The sequence below is a fragment of the Scyliorhinus torazame genome, chromosome 8 (assembly GCF_047496885.1).
Source record: "Scyliorhinus torazame isolate Kashiwa2021f chromosome 8, sScyTor2.1, whole genome shotgun sequence".
NCBI lineage: Eukaryota > Metazoa > Chordata > Chondrichthyes > Carcharhiniformes > Scyliorhinidae > Scyliorhinus > Scyliorhinus torazame.
Window position 1 is genome coordinate 253,131,668 of NC_092714.1, and position 26,706 is coordinate 253,158,373.

A 26,706-nucleotide genomic window follows, 5' to 3' on the forward strand; every position below is an offset into this window, starting at 1 on the left:
TGATCACCAAGGGCTTTTTTAAGAGAGTAAGTAGGAGTATTATGGGGTTTGTGTGGGCGAATAAGACCCCGAGGGTAAGGAGAGGGTTCCTGGAACGCAGTAGGGGCCGAGGAGGGTTGGCGCTGCCAAACCTAGGGAGCTACTACTGGGCAGCAGATGTGGCGATGATCCACAAGTGGGTTATGGAGGGAGAGGGGGCGGCATGGAAGAGGATGGAGATGGCGTCCTGTAAAGGAACGAGCTTGGGGGTGTTGGTGACGGCACCGCTGCCGTTCTCGCCATCAAAGTATACCACGAGCCCGGTGGTGGCGGTAACGTTAAGGATCTGGGGCCAGTGGAGACGGCACAGGGGTGCAGTGGGAGCCTCGGTGTGGTCCCCGATCAGGGGTAACCACCGGTTTGTCCCGGGGAAGATGGACGGGGGGGTTCCAGGGCTGGCATCGGACGGGGATTAGAAGAATGGGGGACCTGTTCATTGACGGGGCATTTGCGAGCCTAGGGGCACTGGAGGAGAAGTTTGAGTTACCCCCGGGAAATGCATTTAGATATATGCAGGTGTGAGGGCTTTTGTGAGGCGACAGGTCAGGGAATTCCCGTTGCTCCCGGCACAAGAAATTCAAGACAGGGTGATCTCGGGTGTATGGGTCGGGGAGGGCAAGGTTTCGGCAATACACTAAGAGATGAAAGAAGAGGGGGAAGCCCTAGCAGAAGAGTTGAAGGGTAAATGGGAGGAGGTACTGGGGGAGGAGATCGAGGAAGGTTTGTGGGCTGATGCCCTAGGTAGGGTTAATTCCTCCTCCTCGTGTGCCAGGCTCAGCCTGATACAATTTAAGGTGGTTCACAGGACGCACTTGACGGGGGCGAGGTTGAGTAGGTTCTTTGGGGTAGAGGACAGATGTGGAAGGTGTTCAGGGAGTCCGGCGGACCATGTCCACATGTTTTGGTCATGCCCGGCACTGGAGGGGTTCTGGAGAGGAGTGGCGGGAGCAATATCTCAGGTGGTGAAAGTCCGGGTCAAGCCAAGCTGGGGGCTAGCAATATTCGGAGTAGTGGATGAGCCGGGAGTGCAGGAGGCGAAAGAGGCCGGAATTCTGGCCTTTGCGTCCCTAGTAGCCCGGCGAAGGATCTTGCTCTTGTGGAAGGAGGTGAAGCCCCCTAGCCTGGAGGCCTGGATAAACGACATGGCCGGGTTCATTAAGTTGGAGAGGATTAAGTTTGCCTTGAGAGGGTCTGCGCAGGGGTTCTACAGGCGGTGGCAACCGTTCCTAGACTACCTCGCGGAGCGTTAGAAGAAGGCCGGTCAGCAGCAGCAGCAACCCTGGAGGGGGGGGGAACGAGAGACTGTTTGAGGGGATGGATGAGCGGGTGATAACATGGAGGGTGGGGGAAACTGGCACGTGCGGGCGAGAGCCAGTGTATAAAGCTATGTAAATATACCATTTTGCCATGTATATATCTTGCTCAGTGCGATTTTGTGTTATTTTGTTACCGGGGCGGGGGGGGTTATTGTTTGTAAGGGGAAAAAATTGTGTTGTCAAAAAATCTTAATACATATATTTTTTTAAAAAAAGAGTTAACCATATTGTTGCGGGTCTGAAGTTGCATGTAGGCCAGACCAGATAAGGATGGCAGATTTCCTCCCCAAAATGACATTTGCAAACCAATGATTTGATGTTACTGAAGTTTTGATTAATGCTTTTGTGAACTCCACACGAAACTTTCCCAATGAATATTTTGCAAACCTTGTATCCTCCACCCTCTGAACTTTAAGCTCATCTCAAACTCAATTTTCCTTGCCTGGATCATGTCCTGTTGTGTACTGTGCATGATGGCTTACATTAGGTCTTGTCCTAGCGCCTCCTTGTGCTCAAATCCCACCATGACCTTGCTTCTTGTTACCTCCTTGAACCCTCCACAAACTGTTTCTCCATCCTCGGCAACCTCACTTTTTGTGCTCAACAGTTTGTATCCATGCCATCACCTATATTGATCCTAAACTGTGAACTAACCTCCCTAAACCTCGCAACCGCTCTATTCTGTTTTAAGACTCACCTGAAAACCTATCTCATTACCCACACTTATAGTCACCCATTCTAACAGCTTCATTCTTTTATTTGGGGTGTTAAATCTTGTCTGATTATGCTTCTTTGAAGCACTATGCTATGGTTTCCTGAGTTAAATACATAATGTAAGTGTAAATTGTTGTAAAGAAAATTAGATAAATTGATTGGTAGACTTTATGGGCACTGTATAGTCTATTACTGATGCCTACTATAATGCCTTTGTAGCTGTACAGTCTACTAATGATACCTGTAGTGATATCATGGTTGTGTTGTAATTCTGACCGCCCAGTAGGAGTTTCATTAGTATACAAGTGAATGTTAGTGTCAGGTGACCTCAGATTAACTAGTGAACTGGAAGAGAGAGGTTGCTTATGCATGTTAATATTGTTCATCTATTTTGTATATATTTGACCCACAGTTAATGTTAATAAATCGTTTATAGCTTTAGCTACAAGTGTTCTTGTAATATAAATCAGGCCATCTGACAAGAACATTACAATGCCTATCGTGAGTTGGATCCTGTCATCCAATTTGATGCATTTTGTTCCTTTCTGTGTATTGTTTTTATGCCTCCAATATGTCAAAAAGCTTCAAATTGGCAAAATATATTCTTAATCGCCTATGCCAACTATGCATGTACCCAACATAAAACGTATAGGTTAAAAAATTACAACTCTCAAGGATCTTTCTAGATATCCATATTTGCCCACAAAATTGCTATTCAGCAGCTTTATTACATAAAAATAGGCTCGTAATGAAGGGAATTAGTTTGCGCATGCACTTAGGGAAGTAAACTTGGTTACTGTGTAGAATATAGATAAAACATTCAATGATAACCTAAGCCTGCAATCACTTTATATTTGCTGGTATAAAAATTGTTGCTGAGAATCTGTCTTTGCTTCCAAAGGCTACAGGAAAGTGAGTTTCCAATGGCTTGAAAATCTGAATTGAAGGCTGTATGTGCAGTTTGTTTCCATTTGCAATACTAAGAAAAAGCAAAGATTGCAGTAGAAATTTCTTGAGAGTAAATTCCCCTCCTTGGAGAAATGGTGTTTTGTCTCAGAATCTGAAGAGTGCTTGTATAAATGTTTGAGGATTGTACACATTGAAGAAAGCAATTCATTCATTCTATTCCCCAAAGAAAATGAAGCAGCATAATACGGAAGCCCAGAAGTGTTTCCAATGGAATATTGCGCAACTATTCGATGAGCCCTCAATTCTATGATTGAAATGTTATACAGTGGCCACTCATCACACAGCGGAATGTTACTACCCACTCCTGTCATCCCTATGTTTTCGTCTCTGTTTTCTCCTCTTTCAGAGGTGATGCCTTATGCTTGAGTAAGGTTGTTTAAATAGGAAAGACTAAGTTAAGTCCTGTTTATTGCATAGTATAGTGGGAACTTGACTCCTTAAAAAGCTTTGCATTCTGAGATTCCATCTGCTTTCACGTGAAAACTGTAACTGAGTGGGCTTGATTTTTTTTTTACTCGCAAATTTTCTTTACCTTTTAGATTTCTTAACCATGGAGTATACAGTGACATGGTAATAAATGTCATTAATGATCAGGGAAGTTGTTACGGGGGTGTTGTTGGTGATACAAATATCGACTTTGAATTAAGTTAGGTTTTCAGGAACCTGGCTGAAGCCCCCATTTCTAGCTGTACTTTGCTCTACCGAAACCACGACAGTGTCAGTCGGGTCTCCTACTCCTTATGCATCTACTCCTCCAGGCAGCTTTCTTAATTCTACCTCTCTTGATTCTCACAAATCTTCATTGCCTGCTGTCCCTCAAGCCCTAGAAAAAAAAATCTCTCCTTTCTTCCATCTGCATGAGCAACTTCTTGATCGTTTCATTTTCCACCTCCGGTCCCGTTGCTCTGTCTTTTCTCAGAGTTCACTACATTCTTGTGTCTCCTGAACATCTCCCCTCCTACCTATAGGCAGTGTCTTGACTTTGCCATATCCTGTGGCCTATCCACTCCTGTGATTTTCATCACGGACAAAACTTTTTTTTAATGAAGTTCTTTTAAATTAAGGAGCAATTTAGCGTGGCCAATCCACCTACCCTGCACATTTTGGGTTGTGGGCATGAGATCCACGCAGACATGGGAAGAATGTGCACTCCCCACATGGACAGTGACCCGGGGCCAGGATTGAACCCGGGTCCTCGGTGCCATGAGGCAAAAGTGCTAGCTATTGTGCCACCCAATCACTGACCAAACCCTAGACAAAAATACATTGTTTATAACTGGATTCTTCACCACCATAATACCCCAAGAGTGTTGATTTACACAGGCATTCCCTCCCCTCCAATTTCGATGGCTTTATCTACAGCAAAGTCTTGATTCATCTGTTGTTATTCTGGTGTGGTTGTATCTTTACTGCCTCAAGTCAAAGTGAGATGAGCTTGAGTGCATGTGATTCACGGTTGGGTTTGTCAGCTATTACTCTACCTGCCCCAGTTTGCTTCTGCCAAAACTCTCTGCTGCTGCTGAAGGACTACTCCACAAAGCCAAAGGCTCTAATTTTTCACCTTCTGCCATTTGCTTCCTCTGACATCGCCCCCATGGCTCCTTTGTCTTATAACAGCTGGAAGGAGGCTTCCGGTTGCGGCAGGGATGAGCTAGCCGCACGTTTCGGCGGCTCCAGCTCCGACGGAACTTCGGGCTCTTTTAAGAGCCCCAACGGGGACTTGGACGGCCGTAAAACCTGGTGCGAGGCGCGAGGGAAGGGAGCCCCCCCCCCGAAAGACGGAGGGAAAAACCGGCGCCGGCGGCTGCAGCCCGAAGAATCTGCAGCCAGAAGATCAGAGAGAGAGAGGGAGTGAAACAAAATGGCGGCGGAGAAACCACAGGTGACATGGGGGCCTGAGCAGGACGAGGTGGTGAGAGGGTGCGTGGACCTGCTGAAGGAGGAGGTAATGACCCCGTTGTTACAGGCAATTGAGGGGCTTAAGGAGACTTTAAAGACCCAGGAGACGGAACTTCGCGTGGTGGAGCAGAAGGTGTCCGGTATTGAGGACGAGGTCCTGGGCCTGGCGGTCAAGACTCAGACGCACGAGGCACTTCATAAAAAGTGTGCTGACAGGATTGAGGCCCTTGAAAATGGAGCGCGAAGGAAGAACCTTAGGGTACTAGGTCTCCCGAAGGGTGTGGAAGGAGTGGACTGTGGAGCGTATGCAAGTAAGATGCTGAGCTCACTGATGGGTGCTGAGGCCCCTGCGGGCCCCATGGAGGTGGAGTGGACAAATCGGATCCCGGCGAGAAGACCAAAAGCGGGAGAACCACCGAGGGCGATAATCGTGCGATTCTACCGCCTTAAGGACAGAGAAGAGGTCCTGAGATGGGCCAAAAAGGTGCGGAGTAGCAGATGGGAGAATGCGGTGGTAAGGATCTACCAGGATTGGAGTGCGGAGGTGGCGAGAAGGAGGGCGAGCTTCAACCGAGCCAAAGAGGTTTTGCACAAAAGGAAGGTGAAGTTTGGGATGCTGCAGCCGGCAAGACTATGGGTCACGCATCAGGAGAGACATTATTATTTCGAGACGGCGGAGAAAGCATGGTCCTTCATCAATGAAGAGAAACTGGACCGGAACTGAGGGACTGATGCTGCAGGGAACTGTTATTGTTGTTATTATTGTTTTTGTTAATGGGATGGTGAAAGTTAAGCGAGAAGTAAACAGGGAAGGGGGGGGACACTGGGGAAATGTGGGCGCCGGTGAGGGGGGAGAGGCGGGACATAGTCAGAATGGGGAAGGAGAGGGGGAGGGGAAAGGGAGCTGCGCCATAAGAGGCGGGACAGGTAAAGGGATGTTCCCGCGCCAGAAAGAATAAGGCGGGAAAACAGGCGCAAGGCGGATGGGAGTTCCCTCACACCGGGGGGGCCGAGGAGCGAGCAGGAGTAGCCGGGGTCAGTTGAAGTCAGCTGACTTACGGAAGTGATATGGGGGGAGCAATCAAGCTAGATAGGGATCTAGCGGGGGGGGGGGGGGGGAGAACTGGGTTGCTGCTGCGGAAATCCAAAAGGAAATGGCTAAAGAGAAGGTGGTCGGGGGCGGAATGCGACGCTGGGGGAGCGAGCGGGAGCGCGGAGGCGGGATATGGGACTGGCCTAGAGAAGGTAATGGCTAGTCGACACGGGAGGGGGGCAGGTAGCCCCCCAGTGAGGCTGATCACGTGGAACGTGAGAGGCCTGAATGGGCCGATAAAAAGGGCCCGAGCGCTCGCGCATTTGAAAGGACTAAGGGCAGACGTGGTTATGCTCCAAGAGACGCACCTAAAGGTGGCGGACCAAGTTAGGCTAAGGAAAGGATGGGTGGGACAGGTGTTCCACTCAGGACTGGACGCAAAGAACAGAGGGGTGGCCATATTGGTGGGGAAACGGGTAGCATTTGAAGCAAAGAACATCGTAGCAGATAGTGGAGGTAGATATGTAATGGTGAGTGGTAGGCTGGAGGGAATGGAGGTCGTGTTGGTTAATGTGTATGCCCCAAATTGGGACGATGCGGGGTTTATGAGACGGATGCTGGGGCGTATTCCGGACCTGGAGGCAGGAAATTTGATTTTAGGAGGGGACTTCAATACGGTGCTGGACCCGGGGCTAGATAGATCCAGCTCAAGGACTGGAAGAAGGCCGGCAGCGGCCAAGGTACTTAAGGGGTTTATGGACCAAATGGGGGGAGTGGATCCATGGCGATTTCTTAGACCCAGGGCTAGGGAATATTCCTCCTTCTCCCACGTCCATAAAGTGTACTCCCGGATAGATTTTTTTGTTCTAGGAAGGTCGTTGATCTCTAGGGTGGAAGAAGCTGAATACTAGGCCATAGCGGTTTCGGATCATGCCCCACATTGGGTGGACCTGGAAGTAGGAGAGGACAGGGAGCAGAGAACACTCTGGCGATTAGATGTGGGACTGATGGCGGATGAGGGAGTGTGTGCAAGAGTGAGGGGGTGTATGGAGAGATACCTGGAGGTCAATGACGACGGCGAGGTCCCTGTGGGAGTGGTCTGGGAAGCACTAAAAGCGGTGGTCAGAGGAGAGCTGATTTCTATTGGGGCCCACAAAAGGAAAACAGAGGCCAAGGAAAGGGATAGATTACTGGGGGAGATTTTAAGGGTGGACAGGGAATTTGCTGAGACCCCGGAGGAGGAGCTGTACAGGGAGAGGAGACGACTCCAGACAGAGTTTGACTTTCTGACCACCAGAAAGGCGGAGGTACTGCGGAGGAAGGCACAGGGGAGGAGGTATGAATATGGGGAAAAGGCTAGTCGCCTGTTGGCGCACCAACTGCGAAAGAGGGCAGCAGCGAGGGAGATAGGAGGAATTAGGAATGAAAGGGGAGACACCGTGCGAAGGGCAGGAAAGATAAATGAGGTGTTTAAGACCTTTTATGAAGAACTGTATAGGTCTCAGCCCCCAGAGGGAGAGGAGGGGATGCGGCAGTTCCTGGACCAGTTGAGGAGCAGGCGGTGGCAGGCCTGGGGGCGCCGATTGAGGTGGACGAGGTTATTAAGGGACTGGGAAGCATGCAAGCAGGGAAGGCCCCGGGGCCAGACGGGTTCCCGGTGGAATTCTACAGAAAATATGTGGACTTGTTGGCCCCGTTGTTGGCGAGGACGTTCAATGAGGCCAGGGATGGGGGGACACTACCCCCGACAATGTCGGAGGCGACGATATCGCTAATTTTGAAGAGGGACAAAGATCCGATGCAGTGTGGGTCCTATAGACCTATTTCACTATTGAACGTGGACGCCAAACTGCTAGCAAAGGTGCTGGCATCGAGGATAGAGGACTGTGTCCCAGGGGTGGTGCACGAAGACCAGACAGGGTTCGTAAAAGGGAGACAATTGAATGTTAACGTGCGACGGCTATTAGGGGTGATAATGATGCCCTCAGTGGAGGGGGAGGCAGAGATAGTGGCGGCAATGGACGCAGAGAAGGCATTTGATAGGGTGGAGTGGGAGTATTTATGGGAAGTGTTAAGGAGGTTTGGGTTTGGGAACGGATTTATTCGCTGGGTTAGACTACTTTATGGGGCACCAACGGCAAGCGTAGTTACAGGTCGACATAGATCGGAGTATTTCCGATTATATAGGGGAACAAGACAGGGATGCCCGCTGTCTCCATTGTTGTTTGCGCTGGCAATTGAACCTCTGGCCATGGCGCTGAGAGACTCCAGGAAATGGAGAGGGGTGACTAGAGGGGGAGAAGAACACCGAGTCTCGTTATACGCGGATGACCTATTGCTATACGTGTCGGACCCAGAGGGGGGGATGATCGAGGTTATGCGAATCTTGAGGAGGTTCGGGGAATTTTCGGGGTATAGGTTAAACATGGGGAAGAGTGAATTATATGTGATACATCCAGGGGACCAGAGTAGAGAGATAGAAGGCTTACCGCTAAGGAAAGTGGAAAGAAACTTCCGATACTTGGGGATTCAGATCGCTAGGAGCTGGGGAACCTTGCACAGACTTAATCTGACACGGCTGGTAGAACAAATGGAGGAGGACTTTAGGAGGTGGGACATGCAGCCTTTATCGCTGGCGGGCAGGGTGCAGGCAATTAAGGTGATGGTCCTCCCGAGGTTCTTATTTGTATTTCAATGTCTCCCTATTTTAATCACCAGGACCTTTTTTAATAAAATAGATAGGAGCATTACGAGCTTTGTGTGGGCAGGGAAAGTTCCGAGAGTAAGGAGGGGGTTCCTGCAGCGCAGTAGGGACAGAGGAGGACTGGCACTACCGAACTTGGGAGATTATTATTGGGCCGCCAATGTGGCAATGATACGTAGATGGATGATGGAGGGTGAGGGAGCGGCGTGGAAAAGGCTGGAGAGAAGGTCCTGTAAAGGGACGAGTCTAGAGGCGCCGCTACCGTTCTCACCGAAAAAGTACACCACGAACCCGGTGGTGGCGACAACACTGAACATATGGGGACAGTGGAGGCGACAGAGAGGGGTGCGGGGAGCCCTGGTGGGGTCCCCTATCAGGAACAACCATAGGTTCGCCCCAGGAAGAATGGATGGAGGATTTCAGAGCTGGTACCAGTTGGGAATTAGGAAGGTGGGAGATTTATTCATAGATGGGACTTTTGCGAGCTTGGGAGCACTGGAGGAAAAGTATAAGTTACCCCGGGGGAATTCTTGAGCTATATGCAGGTGAGGGTGTTTACTAGACAACAGGTGAGGGAATTTCCGCGGCTCCCGACGCAGGGGATACAGGACAGGGTGCTTTCAGGGGTGTGGGTCGGAGAGGGCAAGGTGTCAGAGATTTATAGAGAGATGAGGGAAGAGGGGGAGGAGTCGGTGGGCGAACTAAAAAGAAAGTGGGAAGAAGAATTAGGGGAGGAAATGGAGGAGGGTATGTGGGCTGATGCCCTAAGCAGGGTAAATTCCTCTTCCTCATGTGCCAGGCTTAGCCTGATTCAATTTAAGGTGCTACATAGAGCACACATAACGGGGGCAAGATTGAGCAGGTTCTTTGGAGTGGAGGACAAATGTGGGAGGTGTGGCGGGAGCCCGGCAAACCATGCACATATGTTTTGGGCGTGCCCGGCACTGGAAGGGAGTGACGGGAGTGATTTTGCAAGTGGTGAAGGCCCGGGTCAAACCAGGCTGGGGGTTAGCTCTATTTGGAGTTGCGGAAGAGCCGGGAGTGCAGGAGGCGAAAGAGGCCGATGTCGTGGCCTTTGCGGCCCTGGTAGCCCGGCGCAGGATCCTACTCATGTGGAAGGAGGCGAAAGCCCCCGGACTGGAGGCCTGGGTAAACGATATGGCGGGGTTTATTAAACTGGAGCAGATAAAGTTTGCCCTGAGAGGATCGGCTCAAGGATTCACCAGGCGGTGGCAGCCATTTCTCGACTACCTAGGGGAACGTTAGAGGGAAGACGGATGACCAGCAGCAGCAACCCGGGGGGGGGGGGGGGGAGGAGGCAGTTGAGTATAGGGCAATAGAGTACGAGGTTTTGTTAGTTGTATATTATTACTACTATCATTACTATTGTTAAAAAGTTTAAAAATTTCTGTTTTGTTACTGTTATCGTTTCGCTTGTTTTGTAAGCGGGAAAAATGTTGCTCAGGGAAAAAAAATTTCAATAAAATATACTTTTAAAAAAAAAATAACAGCTGGAAGGAGCTTAGCAATCTCGTCGTCTTCAAAATAGAGACTAACCATTCAGCTGCCTCTGCTTTTTTTTCCCCTATCACATCAAGCCAAGCTCGCCTATGTCCCCATTCTTACCTCGTCAAAGCTAATTGCATCCATCTCCTGTAACCTCAGCACAATTCTCACGGAGATCCTAAATATTCCCTTCCTGACCAATATTCTGGCTGAATGTGAGTGGTTCTCCTCAGGCGTTTTCCATCCTTCTCTTCAAAACATCATCAGCCCGTTCAAAAGTACTCTTGTTCTTCATAACCGCCATTCATTTCTAATCTCCCCTTTCTTTTAAAGTTTCTTGAACGTTCCATTGTATTCCAGTCCTTGCACCTGCAGCTTCCTGTTTGCATCTCTCTCATCAGATTTGTAAACCATTCTAATGCAAGTCAATTCAGATATTCTCCCTGACTGCGTACATTATTTCTCCTCCACCCCTTTGAAGAGTTTGGGACAGTGAGGGCATAGCTGTACCAATTATTTTAGTATCATCCCTGCACTGTCACCTCCTTGTCCCCCAAAGAACCATACTTGGGCACTTCCTCTTTGTTGAGATAGTCTGCTTCCGTTCAGCAATTACACCCAGCTGTTCTACTTCATGGATACAGAACTGGCTAGGTCATAGAAGGCAGAGAGTAGCAATGGAAGGATGCTTTTCTAATTGGAGGGCTGTGACCAGTGGTGTTCCACAGGGATCAGTGCTGGGACCTTTGCTGTTTGTAGTATATATAAATGATTTGGAGGAAAATGTAACTGGTCTGATTAGTAAGTTTGCAGATGACACAAAGGTTGGTGGAATTGCAGATAGCGATGAGGACTGTCAGAGGATACAGCAGGATTTAGATTGTTTGGAGACTTGGGCGGAGAGATGGCAGATGGAGTTTAATCCGGACAAATGTGAGGTAATGCATTTTGGAAGGTCTAATGAAGGTAGGGAATATACAGTGAATGGTAGAACCCTCAAGAGTATTGAAAGTCAAAGAGATCTAGGAGTACAGGTCCACAGGTCACTGAAAGGGGCAACACAGGTGGAGAAGGTAGTCAAGAAGGCATACGGCATGCTTGCCTTCATTGGCCGGGCATTGAGTATAAGAATTGGCAAGTCATGTTGCAGCTGTATAGAACCTTAGTTAGGCCACAATTGGAGTATAGTGTTCAATTCTGGTCGCCACACTACCAGAAGGATGTGGAGGCTTTAGAGTGGGTGCAGAAGAGATTTACCAGAATGTTGCCTGGTATGGAGGGCATTAGCTATGAGGAGCGGTTGAATAAACTCGGTTTGTTCTCACTGGAACGAAGGAGGTTGAGGGGCGACCTGATAGAGGTCTACAAAATTATGAGGGGCATAGACAGAGTGGATAGTCAGAGGCTTTTCCCCGGGGTAGAGGGGTCAATTACTTGGGGGCATAGGTTTAAGGTGAGAGGGGCAAGGTTTAGAGTGCGAGGCAAGTTTTTTACGCAGAGGGTAGTGAGTGCCTGGAACTCGCTACCGGAGGAGGTGGTGGAAGCAGGGACGATAGTGACATTTAAGGGGCATCTTGACAAATACATGAATAGGATGGGAATAGAGGGATACGGACCCAGGAAGTGTAGAAGATTGTAGTTTAGTCGGGCAGCATGGTCGGCACGGGCTTGGAGGGCCGAAGGGCCTGTTCCTGTGCTGTACATTTCTTTGTTCTTTGTTCACCAGCCCTCTTGACCTCTATTGCCCCTATTCTGTCGAGTCTGATATTCAGTCTCAAATGAGCAGTAATATCCTGCTGCCCAACATTAGGAAGACAGATGCCGCTCATCTTTCGTCCTTGCCACAAAATATATACTTTCTCCACTGACTCCCTGGCCATGTCTTTGCCTGAACTAGACTGCTTGCAACTTTGTTGTCCTGTTCAATTTTCAGCCCTCTATCCTATCTATTATAAAGACTAAGCTAGGATCTGTACAATATTACCCTCCCCCAGCTTACCTCAGTCCGGTTGCCACCAAAACTTTCATATGTGCCAGACTTTAAAATTCAGCTCTCCATAAATTTTAGTTGATCCAGATATTTGCTGCTTGTATCCTATCTGGTACGATCTTCTGCTTGCTTATTTTGCCACTGCACAAAAGAAATCTAATTGACTTCAGGTCACCCAATGCCTTAAATTTGAAATTTTCTTGTGTACAAATCTCTCCTTCACCCACTTGTTCATTGCCCATTATTTTGCTAACCTTTATTGCCCCATCTTCAAAGTGAAATTAGAAATTTCTTTAGAAAATCATTTTTGGACAGGGTGATGAGGGGCTGGTGATGAGAGGTGAAGTAGAGGATAGCATATTATCTTTCCTTAAGGAATCAATGTCTTGTTGAGAGGTATGTTCATCTTTCTGCTCCACAGGAGGACGGTTAGATTCAGTGCTAGGATAGGATCGTAACATTTCTTCTTGAAATCCACTGGAGGTTGTGGGTTTGGTGTTCACTGCATTCAATTTCTGTTCATGGCAGGGAATGGAACACTGAGATTTGGATTAGATTTCCTGTCCTTAAGCACTTTCTGCACATTGAGGGGCGATTAGATTCCAGTGAACAGACTCTGTGATTGATGGGATCTGGGTTGAAAATTAAACAGGACAGCAAATGTTCCAAACAGTGTAGTTCAGCCAAAGAGAGTGGTCTGGGAGGGATTGGAGTTGTGGTATGGATTTTGTGGCAAGGACTGAAGGTGAGGGGCATCTGTCTTCCCAACGTTGACCACCAGGAAGTTACCCATTGCTTATCTGACACTAGATGCCAGATAATAGTCTGACATTATAGAGGCAATGAAGAGGTTGAGAGAGGTGGTGAAGTAGAAGAGCTGGGTGTAATCGTTGTACATATGGAAACAGACTTCATAATGGCAGAGCAAGTGTGCCAAGTATGGTTTAATTCTAGCACTAGCTTCTGTCTTTATTTCATGGGGGTACATTATTTTTGCATGGTGCTGTATTTCTGCTTTGTGTTGGGTGGGGGGGGGGGATTAGCAACACTAATGCTATAAGTTAGTACTGTTTACATTTCTAGGGACCTGTTTCTTAGGCCCCTAGAATTACCAGTGGACCTAAATCAATCTAGTGTGCAGTGTCAACTACTTAAGGTTTCCCTTTAGTATTCAGTAGAGGCACTTGGGTCATCTATTTTTGGCTATTGTGTATGTGCACTTACTGCTCCAAGGTCTACATAGATATTTGTCTTTAAGTGGTTGTGTTAGACTTTGCAAGCTCTGTTTATAGTTAAATTTTTCATGGTACGTCTCCTTGAACTTCATGATCGCTGTTCAGCATGTGCAGTATACCTTCTCTCGCCTCTGATTACCTAGTTGAGCTTTTCAATACATGTTCAAGATGCAATAAATGCAAGGTTGTGTGTTCAGTCATGCATTTTTTCAGATTTGAATGTTCCTCACTTGCAGGGTTCTCTGTATAAAATTTGTAGACTGCCTCTGTGTAGATGTGTGTTTGCTTTTGTAAAATTCTTTCTGTTCAGACCTATTGCATTCAGACCGTACAAGTTTTACAATACTGTCAGTATGTTTCTTTCTGGGAGGCTGCAACCAGAGGTTTTTTTTTGAAAGGGGCACTGGCTGAATATTAAGGGATCAGTTAGTGCCTGTGTATAATATTTGACTGCCCATTGTTCTCAACTACTCAAAGAACGTTCTCTTCACCCAACCACTTAGAAGTGCAACACCGTTGCAATTCTGAGACTGGTCACTGTTTTCAGTACTTTACCAGTTGATGTTTTGTAGTGTGCATCGGTAGTTTAGTCTAATGCAACTTTTTCAGCACAGCAGATTGTGACAGTGGTGGATGATGGAACTGGTGTGGCAGAATGAAAGGGGAGGCAAAGGAGAAGGCAAATTTGAGGAGAGAGCAAGAAGGGGAGCAGGAGGGGGGAAAAGCAGAAAAGGGTAAAGGTTTAGGGGGGAGGAGAAGACAGGAGTGCAGGAAAGAGGAATTCAGATCAGTAGTCGGGTACTGAGATATGAGAGGAGAAGAAATACAGCCACTGAGGGGAGTGTTTGGGGAATTGGATTGGAAATGCAGTTAGGTTGCTGACTGTAAAAGGGACAATAACACGATAGTAGTATCCTCTGGGGGACTATTTTAGAGGCAGGGAAAAGGATTGCCAACCAGCCAGTGAATTGGAATAGAAAATGCAACTAATGGAGGGGGAATGGAGCTGGAAGGGAAAATGCAGCTAATTATGAATGAAATGCACTTTTATGTGTACTGGTGGAATGAGTAATTCACACCTTGGTGCTCGTTAGAATGAGTGGGGGGAGGGGGGGGGGGAAGAATTTGTTAATCAGTTGGGGGAATATGGTGGGGATTTATGGTCTCCCATTTTAATCTGCCAATCATTTTGATCAGATTGTTACAACCCTGGGCTAGTGCGTGGTCAATTCTAGCCCCACTTGACCCGGAGTCGCAACACAATTGAATTAACCAATAATTCTTACAAAAGTACCCAAAGTCTTTGGTCCTTGTCTGCCCAATAATTAGTCACCAGGTTTGTAAATTTAAACGCAATTACTTATTATTTATAACGAGCTATAATGAAATATGCAACAAATACAACTGGTTGACTATTATCCAATTCCTAATCCCCCACTTTAACTTGCCTTGCCCTCTTTATATAAATATATATAATAAATATATATGTGTGTGCGTATATATACACACACACACAAAGATATACATATATATATATATATATATATATGAATTTCAGAAATACAGCAACTCGCAGTATTTTTGGAGAAAACAAGAGAGAGAGAGCAGGTCCTTTTCACTGTGTCTCCAGGTCTCAACTCTGCTTTCCTTGGGTCTCTGGGAATCATCCCACTTAGGCGGGATCTACCGGGAGAATGTGGCCTTTTGGTCAATTCATTGGCTACGAGCCAATCAATAGAGTCCCATCCCGTTTCTCGGGTGCTGAAGAGTCTGGGTCTTCCTGCCCAAAGCTAACAGCACCATATACTATGTTACAACTTCTTGAATTCATCCTCCTCTCTGCTGCTTGACTTGAAGATACATGTCCATTAACATCCATGGAACCAAATTGATAACGGCAAAAATAAAGAAAGGGGAAATAAGGGAATCAAGAGAAAGGACCCTTACAATATATAAATAATTCTTACCAGAGAGTTGGAAAAATTGGCACTGCAGTAATTATGATTTTGAGTTTGATTGATACAGGTCATTAATGCAGCATTTTTAATTACTGGTTTGCATGAAGAACCTGTGGTTATTTTTCTGAACCATGCTGTTCTTTTTTACTATGCTGTAAAAGCCATGCTGCTAACCCACATCTGCCATGTTTAGTGTTAGTGTTTCTCACGTAAGGAGCAGTAATTAAAGTTCCACAATCTTATTTTGTATAAATGGTTTGGAATTAAAACATTAAAATCTGAATTACAGTTATAAATGTTAACCTAATTAGGTGTCTAATAAGCAGAGAATAGTATTCTAACGGTCGAATTAAAACACTTTTATAAAACAAAGGTGTACTTTTTTTTATTAAGGGACAATTTAGTGTGGCCACTCCACCTACCCTGCACATCTTTTGGGTTGTGGGGGTGAGACCCACACAGACACGGCAAGAATGTGCAAACTCACACGGGCGGTGATCCGGGTCCAGGATCGAACCCGGGCCCTTGGCACCGTGAGGCAGCAGTGTTAACCACTGCGTCACCATGCTGCCTGCTAAAAAAACAAACATGTTCTATTTAGAAATTTATATTGGGTACTGAAGACCTGTGAGAAGTGTAGGGCGGGATTCTCCATTCGGCGACAGTGTCCACGCCGTCGGAAACGCTGTCACATTTCACGACGGCGTGAACGGGCTGCTGGGAGTACCGATTCTGGCCCCTACATGGTGCCAGCACGGCGCTGGAGCGGTTCACGCTGCTCCAGCCTCCCATCGTGGCATGCGCAGTGGCGCCGGTGCCAACGCGCGCATGTGCGGTGGCCTCCCTCAACGCGCCGGCCCCAGCTCAACATGGCATGGGAGTTCAGGGACGGCGCGGAAGAAAATAGGCCCGGGGGACTTCCGGTTGTGGCTATGCCTAGGTAGGTCGCACGGTTGGCAGCTGCCGCCGATAACGGACTTTTGGGCTGTGTTAAGGAGCTCCAGCGGCACTTTGACGACGATTCCCGGTGTGGGAAGGAAACAGTGAGGGTCCCCCAGCGCTGTATGGAGTGGACCAGGAGTGGGGCGGTTAAAAAAGCGGCTTTGGAGAAGAGAGGAGAACGGGTGCGAAGAATCAAGTTGGTGGCTGGCGGGGATCTGGCAGCGTGGGCCCAGTGGTCACGGGAGTAGCGGGAGTTTTTAAGAAACTGCTTTGCGGATTTAAAGGAGCTGCTGGCCCCTATGAAGGCCTCGATTGAAAGGTTGGTGGAGACCCAGAAGATGCAGGGAACGGCGATCAAGGAGGTGCAGCAGAAGGCCCCTGATAATGAGGACGAGATTCTGGGCCTGGCGGTTAGAGTGGAGGCGCACGAGGCGCTGCACAAAATATGGCAGGAGAAGCTAGAGGACCTGGAGAATAGGTCAAGGAGGCAAAACCTGCGGATCCTGGGTCTCCCTGAAGGCGTGGAGGGGTCGGATGCTGCGACGTATGTGATCACGATGCTGGGTACGCTGATGGGCGTGGGGGCTTTCCCGCGGCTCTAGGAGCTGGATGGAGCGCACAGAGTCCTGGCAAGGAGGCCGAGGGCGAAAGAGCCGCCGAGAGCTATGGTGGTAAGGTTCCACCGACAAGGAGTGTGTCCTACGCTGGGCGAGGAAGGAGTGGAGCAACAGATGGGAGAACACAGATCCGTATTTATCAGGACTGGAGTTCAGAGCTGGCCAAGAAGTGTGCGGGATTCAACCGGGCCAAGGCAGTCCTCCACGGAAAGGGGGTGAAGTTCGGGCTGTTAGAACCGGCGAGGCTGTGGGTTACATCAGGACCGGCACCACTATTTTGACACGCTGGACAAGGTGTGGACTTGCATCAAGAATGAGAAGCTGGACTCGAGTTAATGGACTGCAGTATGTTGTGGCTGGTGGTGGTGGTTGTGGGGGGGGGGTTAGGTTGGGGTTTTGCCCGTGTTTTCTTGTGTTTTTGTGGCCCATTTGCCCTGCGCCCTCGAGGATTTGAGCGAGATCGCAGTTGGGAAGAGCTGTGTCACAGGAGGTGGGGTCCGCCCAGACAGGGAGCGCGGTTTACCCTTGAATTGGTGGGGTTGGCACCTGAACCTGGGGGTGAGAGTGTACGGTACTTTGTTTTGTTTTTCTTTCTCTGTTCACATGGAGTGTGTGTGGGGGGGGGGGGGGGTTGGAGATTTGTAAAGGGAACCCACGGGGGGATTGGAGGTGGAGACGGGAGCGACCGGGGTCAGCATGAGTCAGCTGACTTACGGGAGTGCAATGGGGGGAGGGGGGGGAGAGGAGTGGGGGGGTTAAGCGGATGTTTGACTGAGGGAGGGGGCTGGGATGCTGCTGTGCTGACTGACGGGGAATCGATGTTCAAGGGGAGAGTCGGGGCGGGGAGCCTCCGCCTGGGGGGCTGGAGGGTGCGGGAGGCGTGGGCATGTGGTTGGCCTAAAAAAGGAGATGGCTAGTCGGCAGGGGGGGGGAGGTGGTAGCCCCCCGACCAGGCTGATCATGTGGAACGCGAGAGGCCTGAATGGGCCGGTCAAGAGGGCCCGTGTGTTTTCGCACTTAAAGGGGCTAAAGGCAGACATAGCCATGCTACAAGAAACGCACCTGAAGATCGTGAATCAAACCAGGCTGAGGAAAGGATGCGTGGGGCAGGTTTTCCCACTCTGGGCTGGATGCGAAGAACAGGGGAGTCGCAATCTTGGTGAGCAAGCGAGGGGCATTTGAGGCGGCGGGTACTGTGGCGGATAAAGGGGGTCGATATGTTATGGTGAGTGGCAGGTTACAGGGGGCCCGGGTGGTGCTTGTGATTGTGTATGCTCTGAACTGGGACGATGCAGGATTCATGAAGTGAATGTTGAGTAGGATTCCGGATCTGGAGTCATGCAGGCGGAGTTTGACTTACTTACCACTGGGAAGGCTGAGGCTCAGTTGAGGAAGGTACAGGGAGCAGTGTACGAATATGGGGAGAAAGCAAGTAGGATGCTGGCGCATCAGCTGCGGAAGAGAGAGGCGGCCAGTGTGATTGGGGGGATTAGAGATAGGGGGGGTAGCACCGTGCTGAGCTCGGCTAGGATTAACGAGGTCTTCAAGGACTTTTATGGCAAATTGTACGAGTCAGAACCCCCGAGGGGGGGGGGGGCAGAAATGAGGCAGTTCCTGGACCAACTGAGGTTTCCACAGGTGGAGGAGGGACGAGTAGAGGGATTGGAGGCCCTGATTGAGATGGAGGAACTGGTTAAGGGGTATGTAGGCGGGCAAGGCCCAGGGACCAGATGGGTATCCCGTAGAGTTTTATAGGAAATTCTCGGAGCTGCTGGTTCCGCTGTTGTTGAGGACTTTCAATGAGGCTAAGGAAAAGGGTACCCTTCCCCCCGATGATGTCGCAGGCTCGGATCTCGCTTATCCTCAAGCGAGATAAGGACCCGTTGCAATGTGGCTCCTATAGGCCGATTTCGCTCCTTAATGTGGATGTCAAGCTGTTGGTAAGATTTTGGCCACTAGGATTGAGGACTGTGTCCCGGGAGTGATCAATGAGGATCAGACTGGGTTTGTGAAGGGCAGGCAGTTGAATACGAATGTGCGGAGGCTCCTGAATGTGATCATGATGCCCTCGGAATGGGGGATGCAGAAGTGGTAGCGGCAATGGACGCGGAGAAAGCCTTTGATCGGATGGAGTAGGAATACCTGTGGGAAGTGTTAGGCAGATTTGGGTTTGGAGAGGGGTGGGTCAAATTGTTGTATCAGGCCCTAGTAGCGAGTGTGTTGACGAACCGGCTGTGGTCAGGGTACTTTAGATTACATCGAGGGACGAGGCAGGGGTGCCCCCTGTCTCCCCTGCTGTTTGCCCTGGCGATCGAGCCATTAGCCATGGCGTTGAGGGAGTCCAGAAACTGGAGGGGGTTGGTTCGGGGCGGGGGAGGAGCATAGTGTTTCACTGTATGCAGATGACCTGCTCCTGTACATTGCGGATCCGGTGGAGGGGATGTGGAGGTCATGCAGATTCTTAGGGATTTTGGAGTCTTTTCGGGGTACAAGCTGAATGTTGGAAAAAGCGAGCTTTTTGTGATACATGCGAGGGGCCAGGAAAAGAGACTGGGAGAGCTACCGCTTAAGTTGGTGGAGAGGAGCTTTCGCTACTTGGGCATTCAGGTGGCTAAGAGCTGAGGGGTCCTGCACAAGCTCAATTTAGCGCGGCTGGTGGATCAGATGGAGGAGGACTTTAAGCCTAGTTTAGCACACTAAATGAAATGAAATGAAATGACTAGGCTAAATGAATACTAGGCTAAATAGCTGGCTTTTAAAGCAGACCAAGGCAGGCCAGGAGCACGGTTCAATTCCCGTGCTAGCCTCCCCGAACAGGCGCCGGAATGTGGCGACTAGGGGCTGTTCACAGTAACTTCATTTGAAGCCTACTTGTGACAATAAGCGATTTTCATTTAATTTCAGGTTGGTCATGCTGCTGCTTTCCCCGGCGGGCAGGGTGCAGTCCGTAAAGATGACGGTCCTCCCCAGGTTCTTGTTCGTCTTCCAGTGTCTTCCCATTCTCATCCCCAAGTCCTTTTTCAAGCGGGTAAATAGGATTATTACGGTATTTGTGTGGGCAAACAGGACCCCGCGTGTTCAGAGACTGTTCTTGGAGCGCAGTCGGGGGTGGGGTGGGTTGGCGCTGCCGAACCTGTGCAGCTATTACTGGGCAGCGAATATATCCATGATTCGGAAATGGGTAATGAAGGGAGAGGGGGCGGCGTGGAGGTGATTGGAGGCGGCTTCTTGTAAAGATACTAGCTTGGGGGCACTGATAACAGCACCGTTGCCGCTTCTGCCGACGCGGTATACCACAAGCCCGGTGGTGGCGGCGGCGACATTGAGGAGACAGCACGGGGGGAGGCAAGGGCCTCAATCTGGGCCCCGATACGGAACAATCCCAGGTTCATTCCAGGTAGAATAGATGGGGGGTTTCTCGGTTGGCACAGGGTGGGTATCGAAAGGATGGGGGACTTGTTCATTGATGGAACTTTTGCTAGTCTGAGGGTGCTGGAGGAGAAATTTGGGCTACTCCCAGGGAATACCTTTAGGTACATGCAGGTTCGGGCGTTCGTGAAAAAGCAGGTGGGGGAATTCCCGCTGCTGCCTGCCTGTAGGATACAGGATAGGGTGGTCTCAGGCGTGTGGGCAGGGGATGGCAAGATATCAGAAATATATCAAGAGCTGCAGGAGGCAGAGGAGGCCTCGGTGGAGGAGCTGAAGGGCAAGTGGGAGGAGGAGCTGAATGAGGGCCTGTGGTCTGACGCCCTGGGCAGGATCAATTCCTCGTCATCTTGCGCCAGGCTTAGCCTGATTCAGTTTAAGGTGGTGCACCGGGCGCATATGACCGTGGCGAGAATGAGTAAGTTCTTTGGGGTGGAGGACAGGTGTGAGGTGCTCAGGGAGCCCAGCAAACCATGTCCATATGTTCTGGGCATGCCCGGCACTAACAGGATTTTGGAAAGGCTTTGCAAAGGCTATGTCCAAGGTCTTGGATACTCGGGTAAAATTGAACTGGGGGTTAGCGATGTTTGGGGTATCGGACGATCCGGGAGTGCAGGAGCTGAAAGAGGCTGGAGTTCTGGCCTTTGCCTCCTTCGTAGCCTGGAGAAGGCTCTTGTTAATGTGGAGGGACATGAAACCCCCAAGGCTTGGGTCAGTGACATGGCAGGATTTCTCAGTTTGGAGAGGATAAGGTTTGCCTTGCGAGGGTCCTTGCAGGAGTTCTCCAGGTGGTGGCAACCATTCCTTGACTTTCTCGTGGGACGTTAGGTGGAGGTCAGCAGCAAACCAGGGGGGGGGAGGGGGAGGGGGGTTGGGGAGAGGGGGAGGTGGGGGGGTGGTTTGGGCAGTGGATAGTTTTCATTTGTAAAGGGCAGATACCCCACCTTGTTTTGTTGCGACCAGGTGTGGACGGCTGCGGCGGGTCTCTGCCTTTTTAGAGCGGCCGCTCGGCCCATCCGTGCCGGAGAACTGGCGTCCCAGCCGCGTACAGCGGCCCACGACCGCGCCACGCCAAACGCGCTGGCTCCGGGGAGAATCGCGTGCCGGCGTTGGGGCGGCATGGCCCGGTTGCGGGGATTCTCCTCATCTCTGTCTGTAATGGTCTGCCCTGTATCCTCAGACTGTGACTCCACCTGTACACCCCCACCATCTGGAACATCCTTCCTGCATCTACACTGTCCAGTCCTGTTAGAATTTTATAGGTTTCTATGAGAACCCCCACCCCCTCATTCTTCTGAACTCCAGCAAATGCAATTCTAACCGATTCAATCTGTCTTCATATGTCAGTCCTAACACCCAGGAATCAGTCTGGTAAACATTTGGTGCACTCCTATAGCGAGAACATTCTTTCTCAGATAAGGAGACCAATACTGCACACAGTATTCCAGGTGTGACCTCACCAAGGCCCTGTGTAATTGCTGCAAGACATCTCGTCTCCTTTACTCGAATCCTCTTGCAATGAAGGCCAGCATGCCATTTTCCTTCTTTACTGCCTGCTTCTCTTCAGTGACTAGTGTACAAGGCCACCCAGGACTCATTGCACATTCCCTCTCCTGATTTAAGGCCATTCAGATAGACTGCCTTCTCGTTTTTGCTACCAAAGTGGATAACCTCGCATTTATCCAAATTATACTGCATCTTCCATTCATTTGTCCACTCGCTCAACTTGTCCAAATCACACTGAAGGATCTCTGCATCTTCCTCAAAGCTCACCTTCCCATCCAGCTTGGCATCATCTGCAAACTTGGAGATATTACATTTTGTTCCCTCATCTAAATCGTTGATATATATTGTGAATAGCTGGGATCTTAGCACCGATCCCTGCAGCACCCCACTAGTCACCGCCTGCCAAATTGGAAAAGACTGATTAATTCCTACTCTTTGTTTCCTGTCTGCCAACCTGTTTTCTATCCAACTCAATACACTAACCCCAATCCCATGCGCTTTAATTTTACACATTTGGGAAGCAGATGGACAGGCCGTTTGAGTGGCAAGGTAAAAGAGATAAAGGAGCCGGCTGAGGTTATTCATGAAGGCCCCATCTTCTCAACCTTGCCCCTCGCCTGAGGTGTGGTGATCCTCAGGTTAAATCAACACTGGTCAGGTCTCCCACCGAAGGATCGGATCAGATTTGTTTAATTGTCATGTGTACCGAGGTACAGTGAGAAGTATTTTTCTGCGAGCAACTCAAACAGATCATTTAGTACATGAAAATAAAAAGAAAATACATAAAAGGGCAACACAAGATCCGCAAGGTAAATCGGGTGAAACATACAGGAGTTCAGCCAGGTCAAGTCGAGTCGGGTTAAAAGGTCTCCGCGGGTCTTGGGGGATCTTCAAACCTGCAAAGGAAGATTAAAGAGAAAGGTTAGTGATAATGTTAGTGCTAGAATTAAATTTTAATAGATTAGTACGATTATAAAATATGTTAAAAGAGGATCTGTTTGGTAGAGCTCGTCGTCACGCTCCGCAGAGCGCCATCTTGCTGCAAAGGGGAAAGCAGCCTATGGTCATCTGGACTGTGGTGACTTTATTAATTTTTAAATTATTTTAAATAAGTTAAATGTTTGTTTTTATTTTATTGACATAACAGTATTTTGATTCACATTAGCATCATAACAATACCTGCTCCCATAATATAACTTATCCTTATCCTTCTGGGATGGTGGTGTGATAAACTTTCTAATCCAGTCCATTCCTCCTTACCTCATGATCATTGCTACTGCCCTTTTCACTCTTTCAAAACACATTTATTCTCCTTTGAAGTGTGGAAACTGGAATAGCCCGCAGTATGCAGAGAGCAATCTGATTAAGATGCAATATAAAGTCTTCATAACTTCTGTATTCTTTAGCTGAACTGGTTTGGTTGTGTATCCAAACATTCTGCTTTCCTATTTAAATACTTCTCCACACTCGATTTTGGCTTTCAGATGGGATGCCTAAGCCATTTTGAGGCCTCCCAGCAAATTGCTTGCTTAAAATATCGGGTTAGAGGGTTGGGGATGGAGAGAGATCGTGGATGGAGTAAAGGTGGGGCAGTATCACCCCATTTGATTTTTGTGGAACCTGAAATTGGACTCTATTGTCTTTACATTGTAAGTGAGAAATCTGTTATTGCTCCCAGGTCTCTTTCGTTGTATATTGCTGTAAGTCTTTTTCCGAATGTGTAATGCTTCACTTTCTCAATATTTAATTTCCCATTTACTGGTATTGATGTAAAGCAGAGCTAAATCCTTCTATAAGACTATATCTGCATTCACTGTTCTTGTTGCACTCCCTGTTTTCGTAATGTTTGCAAAAGTAACACACTTCAAATTGGTTGCATCATCCAGGATATTTATGTAAATAAGACATATCAAAGGTCAAAGACTGACCTCTGCAATACTTGACATTATCACTTCTCTTCTGGCCTGACTATGTCTCTCGCTGAACGCTTGCCTATTTATTTTGATCAGAGTTCCTATCCAGTCACAAAATTCTGCTTTGAATTGCCATGTAGTCTTTGATATAGGCCTTTATTTTAGCTTCTAGGAAAAATTTAATAAACTACATCACAGCCCCTTCCAATGTGTGTTACTTGTAGCATTTTCAAAGAAACTGAGGTCAGTCGGACAAGAACTTTTCCTCCTAACTTCATGCTGTTACTTATTAAGCTATTATTATACAAGCACTCTGGTTACTTATTAAGCTATTGCTTCATAGATATGTCTCCAATCTACAGCATTGTATAGTTTCCATTATTTTCCCCAGTTACTGTATAAAGTTTAATGGGCCTATATTGAAACTGTCAAGTTATTGAACAGCTGATTGTCACATAGGCATAGGATTAACCCAGTTTATATCTAAGGTAATTACTGCACTGAATATTTTCCTTTGTGCAAAATACCTTTTTTAAGTTGAGGTCTGTATGTTAATAATTATGAACCAGAAAGTAAAATTTGAGAATGATTGCAAACATACTGAAGAAATTATTTTAAACTGGCTAGATGTGAAAGTTTAAGGTTTTTTTGTCTTTGTTGCTTTATTCAATAAATCTACCAGTGCTGCAGGAAAAAAACCTTCAACTTCCGCCACTTGTTAACAGGATGTTCTGCTCAACTATCACAGGGTTTCCTTCCAAGCAGCAACATTTTTTTTTGGGGGGGGGGGGGGGGGCGGAGAGGGGGATGGGGGGGGGGGGGGAAGTGGGGGAGAGAGAGAGAGAATACAACTGTTTCCAGCAAATCGGAAAAATTACTCCTTAATTAGTCAACAGTTCAGATTTTATGAAAATTTGATTAATTCTGTACTTGCTGCCTATTGGAAGAATAATGAATGATTGTGCAGGGGCTTTTTGACCTTCCCGATATTTATTTTTGTAGCCATAGATATTTAAATATTTTCGTATTTGTAAATATATTTGGTATAATGTGGTTCTGCTGGAGATTTCATTAAGAGAGCTGATGCTGACTCATTGCTGACCTTGGGGGTTTCTGGAAATAAAGATAGACTGCACAAGTCCAGTTTTCGTAAAGCCAAATGCTACTTTATTAATCCTGTTTCAGCAGCACCAGATGGATACTTATTCCCATTAACTTTTGTGCATCAGAAAAAGATGTCAAGATGATGACACTGACAGAAAGATAGTTTCGGAAGGAGAAGTCTTTATAAAGCTTTGCAGACTTCTTGGCATGATGTAAAATATTGGGGCAGAACTGTAGGAACTCCAGAGGTCTGGTTTTAGTTTTTTTTGTGCAACCACAGCCATAGTCTTGTAGAAGGACGGGCAAGGTATCTGTTCATTTTAGGAAGAGTATGCCTTGATACAATGGTGTTCATCGTCATCCAATTCATCGGTGGGTATGGCTTTGGTTTAATCCAATTGTTGTCAGCCCTTGTGATTCACCCCCAATTGTCAGTGAGGTGGAACTTGTTTTCATAGAATCATAGTGGTTGCAGCACAGAAGGAGGCCATTTGACCCCTTGTGTCCATGCTGGCTCTCTGCAAGAACAACTTAGCTAGTCGCCGACTCCCACCTTTTCCTGTAGCCTTGTGTTTTTAAAATCTGAATTGGGGAATTCTCAAAGTTCATAACTTAAATTTGTGACTTTATGCAGACACTTTAAGCATGGAAAACTATGTTCAACTTTCCCACATGAATTATAAATGTTAAACACATTCTTTGACTTGTTGACAACATTAGAGCAATGAAAATTATTTTGACTTTAGCACTTTTGTTTTGCATTGGTTATCTTCAGTGGCTCCTTACTGAGTATTTTCTATGGGTGTATTGTGAGTTTAGTGTTGGTTTGAAGTGATTTGGGTATTACACCCATGCCAGATTTGTACAGTTTAAATTGGCTGTTAAGGTCGGAATTGACTCCTAAAGGAACAGAATTGAGGGAATCTCACTCCTTCCCTTGTTGTCAGGTTAGACTCTTGACCATGAATTCATACCATGTTTAAATAGCTGGAATTCCAGTGTCATTGTTCAGACTGAAATCTGTATGCATTTTTGCATTCTTTATACATATGTATTTGCTCAGTGAAGTTTGATTATTTCCAGTATTAAATCAGATAGCCTGCAATGCACATTTCATATATCATCTGTCAGAGTTGTTTATGCAAATTGGGTGAGAACTGGAACAAAGTAACTGTGTCATCTTTAATGTCAACCAACTATTTCTTTCAAAATTGAAAGGAAATGAGGGTCACGTGCAGGACAAATGGAAAATGACGCACATGATGCTCTCTGCAGAGGTGGCACAAAGTGAAAGCACAGGCCCTCGTCATTTTGTGCTCATGATTTAAGCTTGGCAGTCTTAATTCTTGATTAAAGTTGATCATATTGGTGCATTAGATATCGGCTTTTCTGGTACTTGCATGATTTGACATAAAGCTACTTGATGAGTGTTTTTGGAATATTTAAGAAACCTGCTAATTTGCAGGTGAATAAGAAAGATTCATCCAACCAGTGAGCACTTCTAAAGAAGGACTGCATCTGAGTTGAGCCCTTACCTCTTCAATTTTGTCTCACAGTCGCTGATATGTGTTTAAGATGAGTGGACCTGGAGAAAACGCGCTGGATCCGGTGAATTCTGATTCAAGGAAACGAAAACTTTCGTCCTTCGATGCTCAGGGATCAAGGTATCTAAAGAGCTGTAATAAATAACTTTTCAATATGACTAGTGTCAGTAACAGTATTATAATTGGGGTTGCCAACCCTCCAGAATTGATCAGGAGTTTCTAAGAATTGAAGATCATCTTTGGGGTACTGCTGTGTGTAATCCTGGAGAAAAATAGAAACCGTAAAAAAGG

At 47.7% G+C, this 26,706-nt stretch overlaps 1 protein-coding gene across 7 annotated transcripts in view; it reads left to right on the plus strand.

Moving 5' to 3' along the window:
• LOC140428543 (nuclear receptor coactivator 3-like) overlaps positions 1–26,706 on the plus strand; it is a 326,952-nt gene that overhangs the window by 225,702 nt on the left and 74,544 nt on the right. For all 7 annotated transcript variants that reach the window (XM_072515140.1, XM_072515137.1, XM_072515136.1 and 4 more), the window contains one exon: positions 26,428–26,535. In XM_072515140.1, coding sequence (XP_072371241.1) covers positions 26,447–26,535 — 89 coding nt within the window. In that variant the 5' untranslated portion in view covers positions 26,428–26,446. The remainder of the gene's footprint in view (positions 1–26,427; positions 26,536–26,706) is intronic.